The sequence below is a fragment of the Diabrotica virgifera genome, chromosome 6, assembly GCF_917563875.1.
Source record: "Diabrotica virgifera virgifera chromosome 6, PGI_DIABVI_V3a".
Classification (NCBI taxonomy): domain Eukaryota; kingdom Metazoa; phylum Arthropoda; class Insecta; order Coleoptera; family Chrysomelidae; genus Diabrotica; species Diabrotica virgifera.
In genome coordinates this window covers 12,268,515-12,282,625 of record NC_065448.1, presented here as the reverse complement: position 1 = coordinate 12,282,625, position 14,111 = coordinate 12,268,515, and the positions used below count along the sequence as shown (strand labels likewise).

At 32.5% G+C, this 14,111-nt stretch overlaps 1 protein-coding gene across 1 annotated transcript; it reads left to right on the top strand.

Moving 5' to 3' along the window:
- The first annotated feature begins 1,736 nt into the window (after positions 1-1,736).
- On the top strand, positions 1,737-6,539 carry LOC114332191 (uncharacterized). Its single transcript, XM_028281928.2, has 3 exons — positions 1,737-1,910; positions 6,082-6,260; positions 6,440-6,539. The coding sequence occupies exons 1-3, from the start codon at positions 1,743-1,745 to the stop codon at positions 6,531-6,533; spliced, it is 441 nt and encodes a 146-aa protein (XP_028137729.1). The 5' UTR covers positions 1,737-1,742; the 3' UTR covers positions 6,534-6,539.
- The last annotated feature ends 7,572 nt before the right edge of the window (positions 6,540-14,111 follow it).

Sequence of the window (14,111 nt, the reverse complement as noted above, 5' to 3'; positions counted from 1 at the left end):
GCAATTGTACCATTATAATGCATTTTATTGGGGATACCATGATCTTGTTTCAATGAGTTAATGTGATTCCAGAAGTATTTTGTATTTTCACTAACCTTCAGATCAGTACTAGAAATATAATTATCATAACATGTTCTTGTCAAAGTTTTACACTGAGCTCGAAGATTAGAAAAGTTTGAATAATCACCAGCTGAGTTAGTATTTTTAAACTTAGCATGAGCTGCCTTCTTACAAGATATCAACTTTTTAAGTCCAGATGAGAACCAACGAGGATATACAGATGGTTTGTATCTTCTAATAGGTACAAACAAATCTAATGCTATTTTTAGAATCTGATAAGTATCTGATCTGTATAGAGTATGTTTTCACCCTATTCTAGTCTAGGACATTTCCTGGAGAAGTACATACACTGTAACGACGAAGATCACCCTGTAGGAATAATGGAAAATAGAATTTGACAAGACGTTGATATGTCATATAAGGGGATGTAACGTGTTACACAATTTGAAGAACAAGTCCTCGGTTGCTCAGGTAGTTCTTAACGGGGTGTTACAAATATTCTCTTATTAGCTTAGAAATAAAAAAATAGAAAAAACAAATAAGAATATCAAATAAAAAAAAATAAAATATTGGGTGGCACTGGTTTCCTTATGGGAACCAAAAATATACTAAAATAAAAACATTCAAGAAAAGATAGCTCAAACAAAAATTAAACAAAAACATAGTCAATACAAAATATATAAAATACTTATGACGTGACTTACCTTCTCTATGTCTTTACTCAGAAAATTCTTTGTTGGACTTACGCAAAATAAACAAGAAAAAAACTAAATTTATGATTGTCTCAAAAACACAACATGGAAATGAAAGGTTAATACTAGAGCAAACCCAAATAGAAAAAGTAAAAACATACAAATATCTGGGAACCTGGGTTGATGACAAAAATGACCAAATCCAAGAAATTAAAGTCCGAATTGAAACTACAAGGCAACCATTTATAAAAATGAAGACACTGCTTACAAACAAAGACCTTCAGTTGCCTCTCAGATTGAGGGCTGTAAGATGCTACATATTTTCTATATTACTATACTGAATGGAAGCTTGGACATTGAAGAGACAACACATAAGAAAAATAGAAACGTTTGAAATGTGGTGTTACAGAAGAATATTGAAAATTCAGTGGGTTCAAAGGATTACCAATGTTGAAGTGCTACGACGTTTAAATAAGGAGTTAGAAATTATGAACAGTATAAAAACAAGAAAACTGGAATATTTGGGTCACATTACCAGAGGAGAAGAATGTGAGTTGCTGAGAGTTATTATGCAAGGAAGGATCCAAAGAAGAAGAAGCATAGAAAGAAGACGCATCTCCTGGCTGAGGAACCTTAGAGAATGGTTTAACTGTAGTTCATTACAACTGTTCAGAGCACCAGCCAACAAAGTGACCATAGCCATTATGATATCCAACCTCCGATAGGAGATGGAACTTTAAGAAGAAGAATGTAGTGATGAGAATAAGCAGGTCCAGAGCACGACTTGAGGACCAGGTGGAAGTGTATTAAGAGTACGAAACGGGAAAACCAAGGCGAATGATAGGAAGGAAGTGAAACTGATCCTAGAAAAGACCAAGACCCCTATCGGTTTTAGAGCCAATGATGATAAACTAACTTAAGTCAATCCTCCCATCTTAACTTAATTCCTCATTTTCCTTCCGAAAGTCATATAGACATTGACAATAAGAAATGTCGCAAAAAAAATTTAATCCGAAACAAAAATCGACTCCTCTCAGAAGATCACGTTCGACAACCAGTCTTGGAATTAGTTTTAATGAACAGTTAAATTTACGTGACACCAAATCATATTCAGGACAGATGGATGATACCAAAAGTGTTAGCTCAGAGGAGAATGAGGTAGGTAAATGAAAAGTTAATTTTTTTATGTAATTATGTTTATTTACAATCTACATCATTAAAAGAGTATTAAGTAAATTTGTTCCATGTTTTTGGGCATGAAGAAGAGACTTCCAATGATGTCTCATCTTATTCTATTTATGTTTAAGTTTTAAAATAGGTCCTGAGGCCAGGTTCTATCTAGTCTTCTTGTGGCAGGGCCATTATGGAATAATTCCCTTACTAACTCATTGTCATGGTGAATGGTACGCTCAATTTGTGACTCCATGGCTCGATGGATTTCTTCTCTGATGAAAGGTATATTTAAGTCTTCGTGAACTGTTTGATTAGTTACGTACCATGGTGCATCCACTATTGATCTTATAACTTTAGACTGAAATCTTTGGATGATATTCAGTGATGTTGACTTTGCACAGCCCCAGAGGTGTAGTCCGTGGTACCAAATAGGTTTGAGTATTGCTTTGTACAGAAGAATTTTGGTTTGGATGTTGAGTTTTGATCTGCGCCCAAGGAGCCAATACATTTGCCGGAATTTCAGGTCTAGCTGTCTTCTTTTGGTCTGGATATGTTTCTGCCAAGTAAGACGTTGGTCAAGGTATTTAGCGTCTGTTACTGTTGGTATTTGTACATTTTCCATTCTTACAGGTGGGCATGTGTTGTGGCGGTTGATAAACGTTATTTGAGATGATTTTGTTTTGTTTACTTTTGTTCGCCATTTTGTGTACCATTCACTGAGTATGTCCAGATAGTGTTGCAGGTCTTGTGAGGCTTGTATGGGATCTTCATTTACAGCTAGTATTGCTACGTCATCAACAAAGGAAGCGATCGTAGTATTATGAGACTCTGGTATATCGGCTGTGTAGAGTGAGAAAGCAGCGGCCCGAGAACACTACCTTGCGGAACTCCGGAGTTAATAGGACAGAGGCTGGATTGTTGGTCTTGGAATTTTACAGAGAAATATCTATTTGATAAGTAGGATTTGATTAGGAGGAAATAGTTACTAGATAGTGCTAATAGTCCTGTCGCCAGGGGGGGTACAACGGCCTCCTGTATTCAGATGGACTTACCCAAGATTTTTTTATGTATTTGACCTGTAGAACACGAATTTTTTGGGTAACAGTTGATCCGGATGTCGATAAGATTGTTATAAACCAAGAAGTTGAGGAATCACATAACAGCGATTTCTTGCAAAAGAAAACATTTTTTTGTATTTTTTGGGCCTTTCTAACCAAAAAATGTTCCTACAAATTTTTTCGTAGGATGCATAGTTATCGAGATAAACGCGGTTGAACTTTCAAAAAATCGAAAAATTGCAATTTTTGAACCCGAATAACTTTTGATTAAAAAATAAAATAGCAATTCTGCTTACCGCATTTGAAAGTTCAAGTCAAATTATATCGGTTTTAATTATTTGTATTGCTAAAAATTTATTATTTTATTGTTAAAACAAAGCTATAAACACCTAGTGCTTGAGTGATATATGTTTTCAATGATTTCTCATTTAAAATCGAATGAGTAGGTAGATTAGGTAAAAGTGCAAGCGGCGCTATTTCTACGTAGCATGCATTAAAACGCATGTATTAGGCACGGGAAACACTATGTGTTTATAGCTTTTTTTAACAATCAAAAAATAAATTTTTAGCAATGCAAATTGTCAAAACAGATAAAATTTTACTTAAACTTTTAAAGGCGGTAAGCAGAATTGCTATTTTATTTTTTAATCAAAAGTTATTCGGGTTCAAAAATTGCAATTTTTCGATTTTTTGAAAGTTTAAAAGCGTTTATCTCGAAAACTATGCATCCTAAGAAAAAAATTGTAGGGACATTTTTTGGTTAGAATGGCCCAAAAAATACAAAAAAAATGTTTTGTTTTGCGAGAAATCGCTGTTATGTGATTCCTCAACTTCTTGGTTTATAACAATCTTATCGACATCCGGATCAACTGTTACCCAAAAAATTCGTGTTCTACAGGTCAAAATACATAAAAAAAAACTTGGGTAAGTCCATCTGAATACAGGAGGCCGTTGTTACCCCCCTTGGCGACAGGACTATAATTTTACTTTGTAAAGCAGACCTCTGTGCTAAACTTTGTCAAACGCTTGTGAGATATCTAGAAATACAGCGTTGCAGTATTTCCTTTCTTCGAGAGTTTTTGATATTTCATTTACTATTCGATGGACTTGTTGTGTAGTAGAGTGATTTTCCCGAAAACCAAACTGATGTTCTGGTAGTAATGTTAGGAATTCATGATCTGCGTATATTCTTTGTAGCAGCAATCTTTCAAAAACTTTGCTAACGATTGGGAGTAGGCTGATGGGTCGATAAGATGTTACTTCATTGGGCGCTTTGCCTGGCTTAAGGATCATTATGATTTCTGCAAATGTCCATATTTTTGGAAAGTATGATAAGCTTAGCATGCGATTAAATATTACTGTTAGCATAATATTGGCCTTACGAGGAAGTTGTTTTAGTACTTATGCCGAGATTAAGTCATAACCTGAAGTCTTTCGTGAGTTGAGTTTGGTTATTTCGTTCTTGACTTCTATAGGAGTAAAACTTTTGTTTGGAAGGGACATTTGACATGCTGCGCTAATTAGTTCTTCCACTTCTTCATCAGGGTCTGGTGGCTCAGTTTGAAATACACTCGTAAGATGTTCAGCAAAGATGTCCGCTTTTTCTTTGTTGGAACGAGCCATTCACCATTTGGTTTATGGAGGGGAGGAATAGTTGTGTATAGTTTTTTGAGCTTCTTAGTCGCCTTCCATAGCGTCTGATCATTTGCTGTAAGGTTTGTAATGTAATGTTCGAAGGTTTCGTTGTTTGCAGCTTTGATGGCTACTCCAAGTTGTCTACGTAGTCTATTGTATATATGTTGATCTATGTTGTTTCTAGATCTTTGCCAGTTTTTTCTCGCACGACGTTTTTCAGCAATGAGTTGTCGAATGTGTAGGGGAACATTAGCTGTATGTGTCTTGTGTCGGTCTGCGTTCAGTTCGTGGTGTAGATTGCCATGCCGCTTCTTGCACAAGGATGGTGAAATATTGAGCTGCTTTATCTATCTCGTGTGGAGATTTGATTCGCAAATTAAGATTAATGTTTTCTTCTAGGTAGTATTGGAAATCTGCCCAGTTGGTGGTTTTGACGCTAGTCGAGGAGGGGGTGTGTTGTTTATAAAATTAATACGGCCAAAATATGTTCTATTTTTAAAATTCCAACTAGCAATAGAATACGCATTCCATTTAAGATGACAAAGGGACTGCTACAGGGCTGTTCCACATCCCCTACCCTCTACCCTGTTCAAAATATTCCTGAAAAAACCTGAAACCATGAAAAAGAAAGTGCGAAGGAATGGGTGTACCAGTAAGAATCGAATACCTACATACCCTACGTTTTGCTGACGACAAAATAATAATCGCACAAGATGAAGAAAACTGGAACAGGAAATGGAATGGAAGTAAACCTAAAGAAAATTGAATACCTAACAACGGAAAATACAGAAATAAAAGGGCTGGAAATAGACGAAGGTAAGCAAATCAAAGGAACAGACAAGTGCAAGTATTTAGGTTTCATAATATCTTAACAAAGGAACAACTGAAGAAGATATAAAAAATAGACTTGGACAAACAAGAGACTCCATACGAAAATTGAACCCGGTACTGCGGGATAAGTACATCGGTATAAAACAAAAAGGATATATAACATCATTACAAGAAGTATCCTGAGTTATGGGTGTGAAAATGGGATAATAAATAAGAAAATCAAAAACAAAATAAGAGCAACAGAGATGTAAGTCCTAAGGAGAGGCTGCAGCGTAACAAGAAGAGATAAAATAAATAACATAGAAATTAAAAATAGGTGTTGGAGATCTTCCTCTTGGTCTTCTGCCTTCCAGCGTTCCTCCAATAGGTTACCATAGATAAATAATATAGGTTACCACCAACAGTTTTATAGTTCTATAGTCCTTAATAGTAAAGATACGGGCATTGACCAATCTGAACTTCCTTGTTATTGTTATTGTCTTTAATGGCCCTTTCTCTACAATCTGCTTATTATCGACGAACAATTTTAGGGGTAGAGAATCCATTATCTGTTCCAACTTATCCTGACATGTTGCATATCGCTTTTATCAGTTTCTTTCATCCACAACTAGAAGCCCTTATTCTTGTTACAGATCACTCCTAGAAAAACTCCTGACTTGTCACCTAGGGGAGAATCAGTTATAATTGAAGAGATAGAAACTATGGATAGGGTGCTCAATAAGATAGTACGAATACCAGCAAAGATATTATTGGAGCGTGGAAGGAGTCATATGCTACACGAGGTGGCCCACACTTGGAAAAAAGACTGCAGGTAGGATCATTTATAGTTGCGATAACATATATTGTAGAACGCTATAAATGCGGAGATGTTTGATCTCTGGACAAACCCCGGATGTCGTTTTACTAAGATAAGCGTTTTAGTCGGGAACAGTTCGTTAATAGAGTGTTGTTTGTATACTGTAGTAATATTGACAATATCATTATTTTTAGAATGTGGTTGTGGAAAAACAGCCTAGAAATGAAGAGCAAGAGATCAATTGCTGATAAACTGATTGGTGGGTCTAAATGTAATAAATACGTTTGAAAATTGCCTATTTTGTATTTATTTTAAGGGTTTCATTAAATGTGGCTGAGTTTTCATTAAATTTCGGATTACACCAGTCAATGGAAGCAAGAATAGGATATTACCTCCGAATTCTATCCTACTGCATGAGTTTTAATGAAATTTTGGGCCTAGCCTCTACTTATCTAGTAATTCAAAGCTATGCCAATGTGTGCTTTTATCTTGGGGTGGTTCCCACCCCTTCTTAGGGGTGGAAAATTTTTTTGGTTAAAATTACCACGGAATTCGCTAGAGAGAATAATTCTAAGCAAAAACTGTTCTATAATTTTTTTTTGAAAACTCAATACCTACTTTTTGAGATATTCGAGGTTGTAAATTGGCCATTTTCATTGAAACATAATACTTTTTCGAACGGTTTTTTGCGAATACCTTAAAAACTATGCTTCTAACTAATAAATATTTTTGTAGGTTACAAAAAAATAAAGAGACACTTGCCTTCATAAATCTTCTAGTTATAATACAAAGAGAGATAATATGGTAGGTGAAAATAGTTTGTTTTTTGTACATTCTCAAATTGGTGTATTCAACTTGAAATAACAGAGAAACGGTCGATTTTAGGTGTATAATGCTACTAATACCTTTTTTAGTACTTGAAAAGACCTTTAAAATTAGCTATATTAAAGGCCCATTACATTAAAGCTAAGCGAGATATGCTGCAAACAAAATTGATAACTAATGTATTTTAAGAAAAAATGAGAAGTAATTTTAACCCCCATCCACCAAAATGTAAATGCATCGTTTTCCTTCCACAATACCTTTTATTATAGTGTTATTTGTATGTTCAAAAAGTTGGACCGGTTTAAAAAGAATGGTTTTTGAAAAAAAAAAGATCAAATTATAGAGCGCATTTTTAAATTTTCTTAAAAATCTTCATTTTTCTCCATGTAACTTAAAAATGATAAGAGATATAGTAATAAAAAATAAAAAGGAAATTTTTTTCTGAAGAAGCCCTACATTTTTGTGTGGTATCTTTTTTTCGTATCTCTTATCTTTTTCGAGTTACATGGAGGAAAAGTAAGATTTTGAAGAAAATTTAAAAATGCGCTCTATAATTTGATCTTATTTTTTTTTTCAAAAACCATTCATTTTAATCCAGTCCAACTTTTTGAACATAGAAATAACACTATAGTAAAAAAGTATTGTAGAAGGAAAACGATGTATTTAAATTCTGATGGATAAGGGGTTAAATATATACTTCTAATTTCTTCTTAAAATACATTAGTCATCAATATTTTTGCAGAATATCTCGCTTAGTTTGAATGTAATCGACATGTAGTATTGCTTATTTTAAAGGTCTTTTTAAGCGCTACAAAAGTTATTAGTAAATATTATACACCTAAAATCGACAGTTTCTCTGTTATTTCAAGTTGAATACACCGATTTGAGCATGCAGCAGAAAATCAAACTCTTCTTACCTACCATATCCCTCTTTGTATTTTAACTAGAATATTTATGAAGGAACGAATCTCTTTGTTTTTTTTTATAACCTACAGAAATATTTTGTATAGTTTTTTTGTTAGATGCATAGTTTTTAAGGTATTCGCAAAAATCTGTCCGAAAGGTGTCATTTTTCAATGAAAATGGCCAATTTTCAACCACGAATAACTCAAAAAGTATTCAAAAAATAATTATAGAACAGTTTTTGCTTAAAAGTAGGTTCTCTAGCCTCTTCCGTGGCTATTTTAACCAAAACATTTTTCACCCCCGAGAAGGGGTGAGAACCACCCCCAAGATAAAAGCGCACATCGGCATAGGGTAGACTTTGTTTCTTGAGCTATTCGCTACTTACTGAGAAAATATCAAGTAAATCGATGTAGTAGGATGGAATTAGGAGCCAAAAACCCTCATTGATTGCCCTAGATTATAAGTATAACACAAAGGTCAAAATAAGCACAAAAATTTGCATAAAGTAGCAAAATAAGCAACTTTTACGAAAAAAAAATATTTGAAATCTACACATTCTAAAACTTGTTTAAAGTCCAGTTTATATGAAAAGTTTATAAATTATACTTCAAATGTTACTACAAGCTTTGCAGTAAATTTTTCCCCTGCAAATGTAGAGTTCAGGACTCCTCCTCTTAAGTGCTTTTTCTATTGAGGATGGCGATCAATATTGCAAAGTTCTTTCTGTTCTGGGCTTAATGAATTAAGTCATTTCCTGTTGTGTGGGTCCAATCTCTGATGTTTCGTAGCCAAAATTTTTTCTTTCTTCCTATACCCATTTTACTTTCGATCTTGCCTTCTAATATTACCTGGAGCTGCTCAAATTCCGTATGGCGCTTTATGTGTTCTAGAAATGACGTATTTCTAATTTTGATTGTATTGACCAGATGAGGACGTGTGCTCATTCTTTTCAGTACTTCTTCATTCGTAGTTCTGCTGGACCAGTTTATTCTTTGCATTCGGCGGTACATCCACATTTCGATTGAATTCAATTTGTTGACGTCATACTGTTTTAATGTCCAGGTCTCACAGCCATATTCGCGGTGTGCAAGTACTTCGAAGGGAATTGAGAAACGATCCTGCGCGAATAGCGGAGAAATATTGCAACTTTTTTAAATAATTCATATTGTCAATTGAAATTGTCAAATTGACGTACATGTCATATCTACTGTCATTGAAGAATAAAAATTATATGTTGCTCCACAATATTGATATGATATGCAATTATTATACAGGGTGTTAGTAAATAAGTATGAAAAATTTTAAGGGCTAATTCTACATGAAAAATTAATGCCAGTTTGCTCTATAAACATATGTCCGCAAATGCTTAGTTTCGGAGATACGGGGTGTTGAAATGTTTATTTCAAACTGCCAATTTATTTATTGCTCTAAGACCAGTTGAGCTATGAAAATGAAATTTGGTGAGTTTTAGGAGGTAGTTATTACGAATTTTATGACACACAATTAAGCGTTTTGTATTCATCATTGGCGCGCCTACGGGCAATGGTCTGAATTATTTTAAAGAAAAAAATAGTACGCCACTGAGATATTTCAAATTAGAAATTATTTTTAAATTCCACGTCTAATTTATGATAAAAAACCTTTCTTGCCTTTTTTTCATATGATGCACCGTTTTTATGCAGAAAAATAAAACATCTTGGCGCATATTTTTCATTTCTTAATACATCATCAAGAACTGTCCAATTTAGAATTTAATAATACTAAACTAGAACAATAACAGAAAATATTACTAATACCATTTCAACGAGGTGCAAAGCTGCAAGAAATGTTTTCCTTTACAGGTAACAGAAGAATTTTATATTCATCATTGGCGCGCGTACGGGTAATGGTCTGAATTTTTTGAAGAAAAAAATAGTACGCCACTGAGGTATGTCAAACTAAAAATCATTTTTGAATTCCTCGTTCAATTGACGACAAAAAATCTTTCTTGCCTTTTTTTCATATGCGGCGCCGTTTTTATGCAAAAAAATTAAACATATTAACGTTTACAAAGTATATGAACTAAGTTTCTATGCATATGGAAACTACCTCAAATACTTGGTAAGCGTTAAGATGTTTTATTTTTTTGTATAAAAACGGCGCCTCGTATGAAAAAAAAGGAAAGAAAGATTTTTTGTCGTAAATTTAACGAGGAATCCAAACATGATTTTTAGTTTGACATAATATCTCAGTGGCGTACTATTTTTTTCTTCAAAAAATTCAGACAATGATGAATATAAAATTTTTCTTTTACCTGTAAAGGAGATCATTTTAAACATTTCTGGGAGCTTTGCACCTAGTTGAAATTTTATTAGTAATATTTTCTGTTATTGTTCTAGTTTAGTATTATTATATGTGTGTGTGTGGTTGGGATATTGACTGCGAAACCTAAGGCTTCATTCGCCTAATCATATTTACCTTTGATTCTTATAACAAAAAATAAAATTTATTAACATTTTATATCAATAATATTAATGTTTTTAAACAATATCAGTATGGTAAAAAATTCTACATTCTACAATTGGCAAACTTGCAAATCACATAATATTAATGTTCGTACACAGTTTTCTAATACTATCCAGTTCCATATCTAGTTCCGAATCCAATGGTTATATTTCTCCCGTATTGTTCAGTGTCGCTCCCAGTGATTGATTTTTTTTTTTTGGTTTTTTTTTGAAATATTTTTTTATTATTTTATTATTATATTTTTTTTATTGTGCTCATAATTCTTTTTTTTTGTTTATTGATTTTTTGGTCTTTTTTTTTGTCTTATTTTTTTTTATTTTTTTTTTATCTTTTTTAACCAATATTTTTTTTTGTATTAAAATGATCTTTCTTTTATTTTTTGTTTACTTTTTTTTTTCTATCTTTTCCAATTATGTACAATTTTGCTATACATTTTATTTATAAACTAATACTTCAAATTCTTATATTTAAACTGCTTATGTGTTGATATAACAACTTATAAACTTCTAAATTGTTAGACACTATTAATTCATAAAGATTGATTGGTTTTACTAAAAATTTCATTTTCATAATTAATTCCATAAACATATTGATCTTCGTTCTATTTTTATTACAATTTAATATCATATGTTCTAGTGTGCTATATTCTCCACATTCGCAGTTTGGGGAATTTACCATTTTTAATTTAAATAAGTGTGAAGGTGCTAGTGAATGATTAAATCTGATTCTACAAATAATTCTAATTACATCTTTTTTTACAATGCCATTAGAGAACCATGGTTTAGTAGGAATTTTCGGCTGAATACTTTTATAAAAAAGTCCTTTGGTGGAATGACTATATATATCCATCCATTCCTGCCTAATTATATTTTTGGAAATAGTATATAGGTCTTCTGGAATGAACGAATATTTCACAAAATTATCAGAATCTAATGCTTCCTTGGCGAGCATGTCTACTTTTTCATTATGGATAATCCCACAGTGAGCTTTAACCCAAACAAACTTAACTATTTTTCCTTCTTCGTGCAAGTTTTTAAAATTAACTAAAATATTTAGTAAGAGATAATTAATATTACAATTAGTTGATATGTTTTTAAGTTTATCTAAAATACTTTTACAATCTGATATTATTAAAAAATTTTGCTTACTAAATAAGCTATTTTTTATATATTTTAAGGCTTCTAATATACCGATTTGCTCAGCTGAATAACTTGAAAATTCACTCGGAAGTTTTTTTGCCTCGAAATAGTTTTCTATAGGGTCCCAAAATGCACAAGACGTTTTATCGTCTTTTTTAGATGCGTCTGTAAATACGATATGATGATTTTTAAAATAATTTTCTATGTCTGAATTAAACATCATATTTCTCAACGAATTCGGATACATGGAATAATCTCTTAGAAATCGTATTTCTAACTCAGGCACATCAGTTAAGTTTGTTTGGTATATTGGTAACATTTCGTTTCTATACATTGTGTCTTTATATTCTAAACAGTCTTTATATGATTCACATAAAATAAGTGATTCCTTTTTCTTCCAGTACTTATTAGTCAAATCCATTATAAATAGGTTGTGAAGTTTACTAACTAGACTACTATTTTTAGATAAAATTTTCCACAAAAATTTATTACAGAGATATTTTCTTCTTAACTGTAAAGGCATTTCGCAGCATTCCACGTAAAGATTTGAAACTGGTGTACTTTTAAAGGCTCCAATGGACAATCTTAGGCATTTATTTACTAAATTATCTATCTTTTTTAAGTTACTGGAGGCTGCTTGGGAGTATAGAAAGCTTCCGTAATCAAGAATTGATCTAATAAATGATCTATATAATAACAGGGACATTTCTGGATCGGCTCCCCAGCTGTAAGAACTTACAGCCCTTAATATATTTAGTCCTTTTTCGGCTTTTTTTAATATTCTTTCTATGTGTTCTTTCCAGAGTAATTTTCTATCCATAGTTACTCCTAGGTATGTTACGTGAGAAGTAACGGGAAAGCTATGCTCTTGTAGTACAATCTGGTTGGGAACTGCGCGTTTTCGTGTGAATATACATGATTTTGATTTTTTTAGTGAAATATTTAAGCCTTTCTCATGACACCATTCGTTAAATTGAAGAAAAAATTGGTTTAAAGAACTGTAACCAGATTCAAGATCACAATTATCAATGTAAATGCATATATCGTCCGCATACTCCAGTATCTTAATGTCCCTAAATTCGTCTGACAGCCTTTCTAGGTCAAAAGTGTAGATTGTGTATAATAGAGGACTTAAAACGCTGCCCTGAGGTAATCCCAGACTTGTTGTTCTTGTATCTAAAATTTCCTCGTTTACTTTAAAGTTAATTATTCGATTCCGGTATAATTTTATTATTTTTGTAGAGAATTCATAACTAAATCCAATTCGTGTCATTTGTCGATGTAGAATTTCAAGATTTACTTTATTGTAGGCTGCCTCTATATCCATAAATAACGCTATAGTGGAACGATTTAAAGAGAACGAAATATTAATGTCAGCTACTAAATGAGTAATATTTTCTATTGTGGAATGAGCTTTTCTAAACCCAAACTGATATTTTGGTAGCTTGAGGTTGGATTCTAGCCAATATTCCATTCTTGTTTTGATCATTCGCTCGAATGTTTTTAGAACACAGGAAGCCAGTGATATACCTCTGTAGGATTCTGCTAAATTTGGATCTTTTTGTGGTTTCAACATTGGAATCATAATGTACTTCTTCCAATCTTCTGGATACTGCGTAGTTTCCCATATATTATTTATTATTTCCAACAAAGTAATTTTGCAGGACAATGGAAGGTTGTATAACATTACATAATGAATGTTGTCCATACCAGGAGCTGTATTTTTGTGTTTTTTAATACTGTTCTGCAACTCTTTTAGACTAAATTTCTTTAGTAGACTGCCCATTTCAATTGTATTGATGTTTTCTACTTGACGAGGATAAGCTTCTTCTTCTTCTGCAACCCATGGCGGCGTGACTTGGTTTATAAAAATTGTTGTCCACTCCCCTGCTACTACTTTACTGACTGGTTCTTTATAAATATTTTTTAACTTTCTAACCTCTGTCCATATTTGTGTTATTGGAGTATTTTTATTTATAGAAGTACAAAAATTCTTCCAAGATTCTTTTTTGCGCTTTTTTATTAGTCTTTTACATAGAGCCATTGCTCTTTGTAGGCAAATATAATTTACTGCATTTGAATTTTGTTTAAATCGCAAAAGAGCATCTTTTTGATTTTTCATTAATATGTCACATTCTTCATTCCACCAATGTTTATTAAATTTCGAATTGATCACTTTTTTCTTTTTGGGTATTGAATGGCCTGCAGCTTTGTTTACTTCTGCTATAAACTTGTCATATCCTTTTATATTATTTTGATTAATACCTTGTTCAATACTTTCAGAAAAAAGCGACCAATTTGCCTTGTTTAAATTCCATCTGTTTTTATTTGTGTTTATAATATCATTATCACTTTTAATTTCTATTAATATGGGAAAATGATTAGATCCTAAACTAGTTATTTTTGTTTGCCAATTGCACAATGTAGCCAAATCAGGAGATACAATAGAAATATCTATTGCCGATTTATTTTTTTGATTTAATGTAGGAAT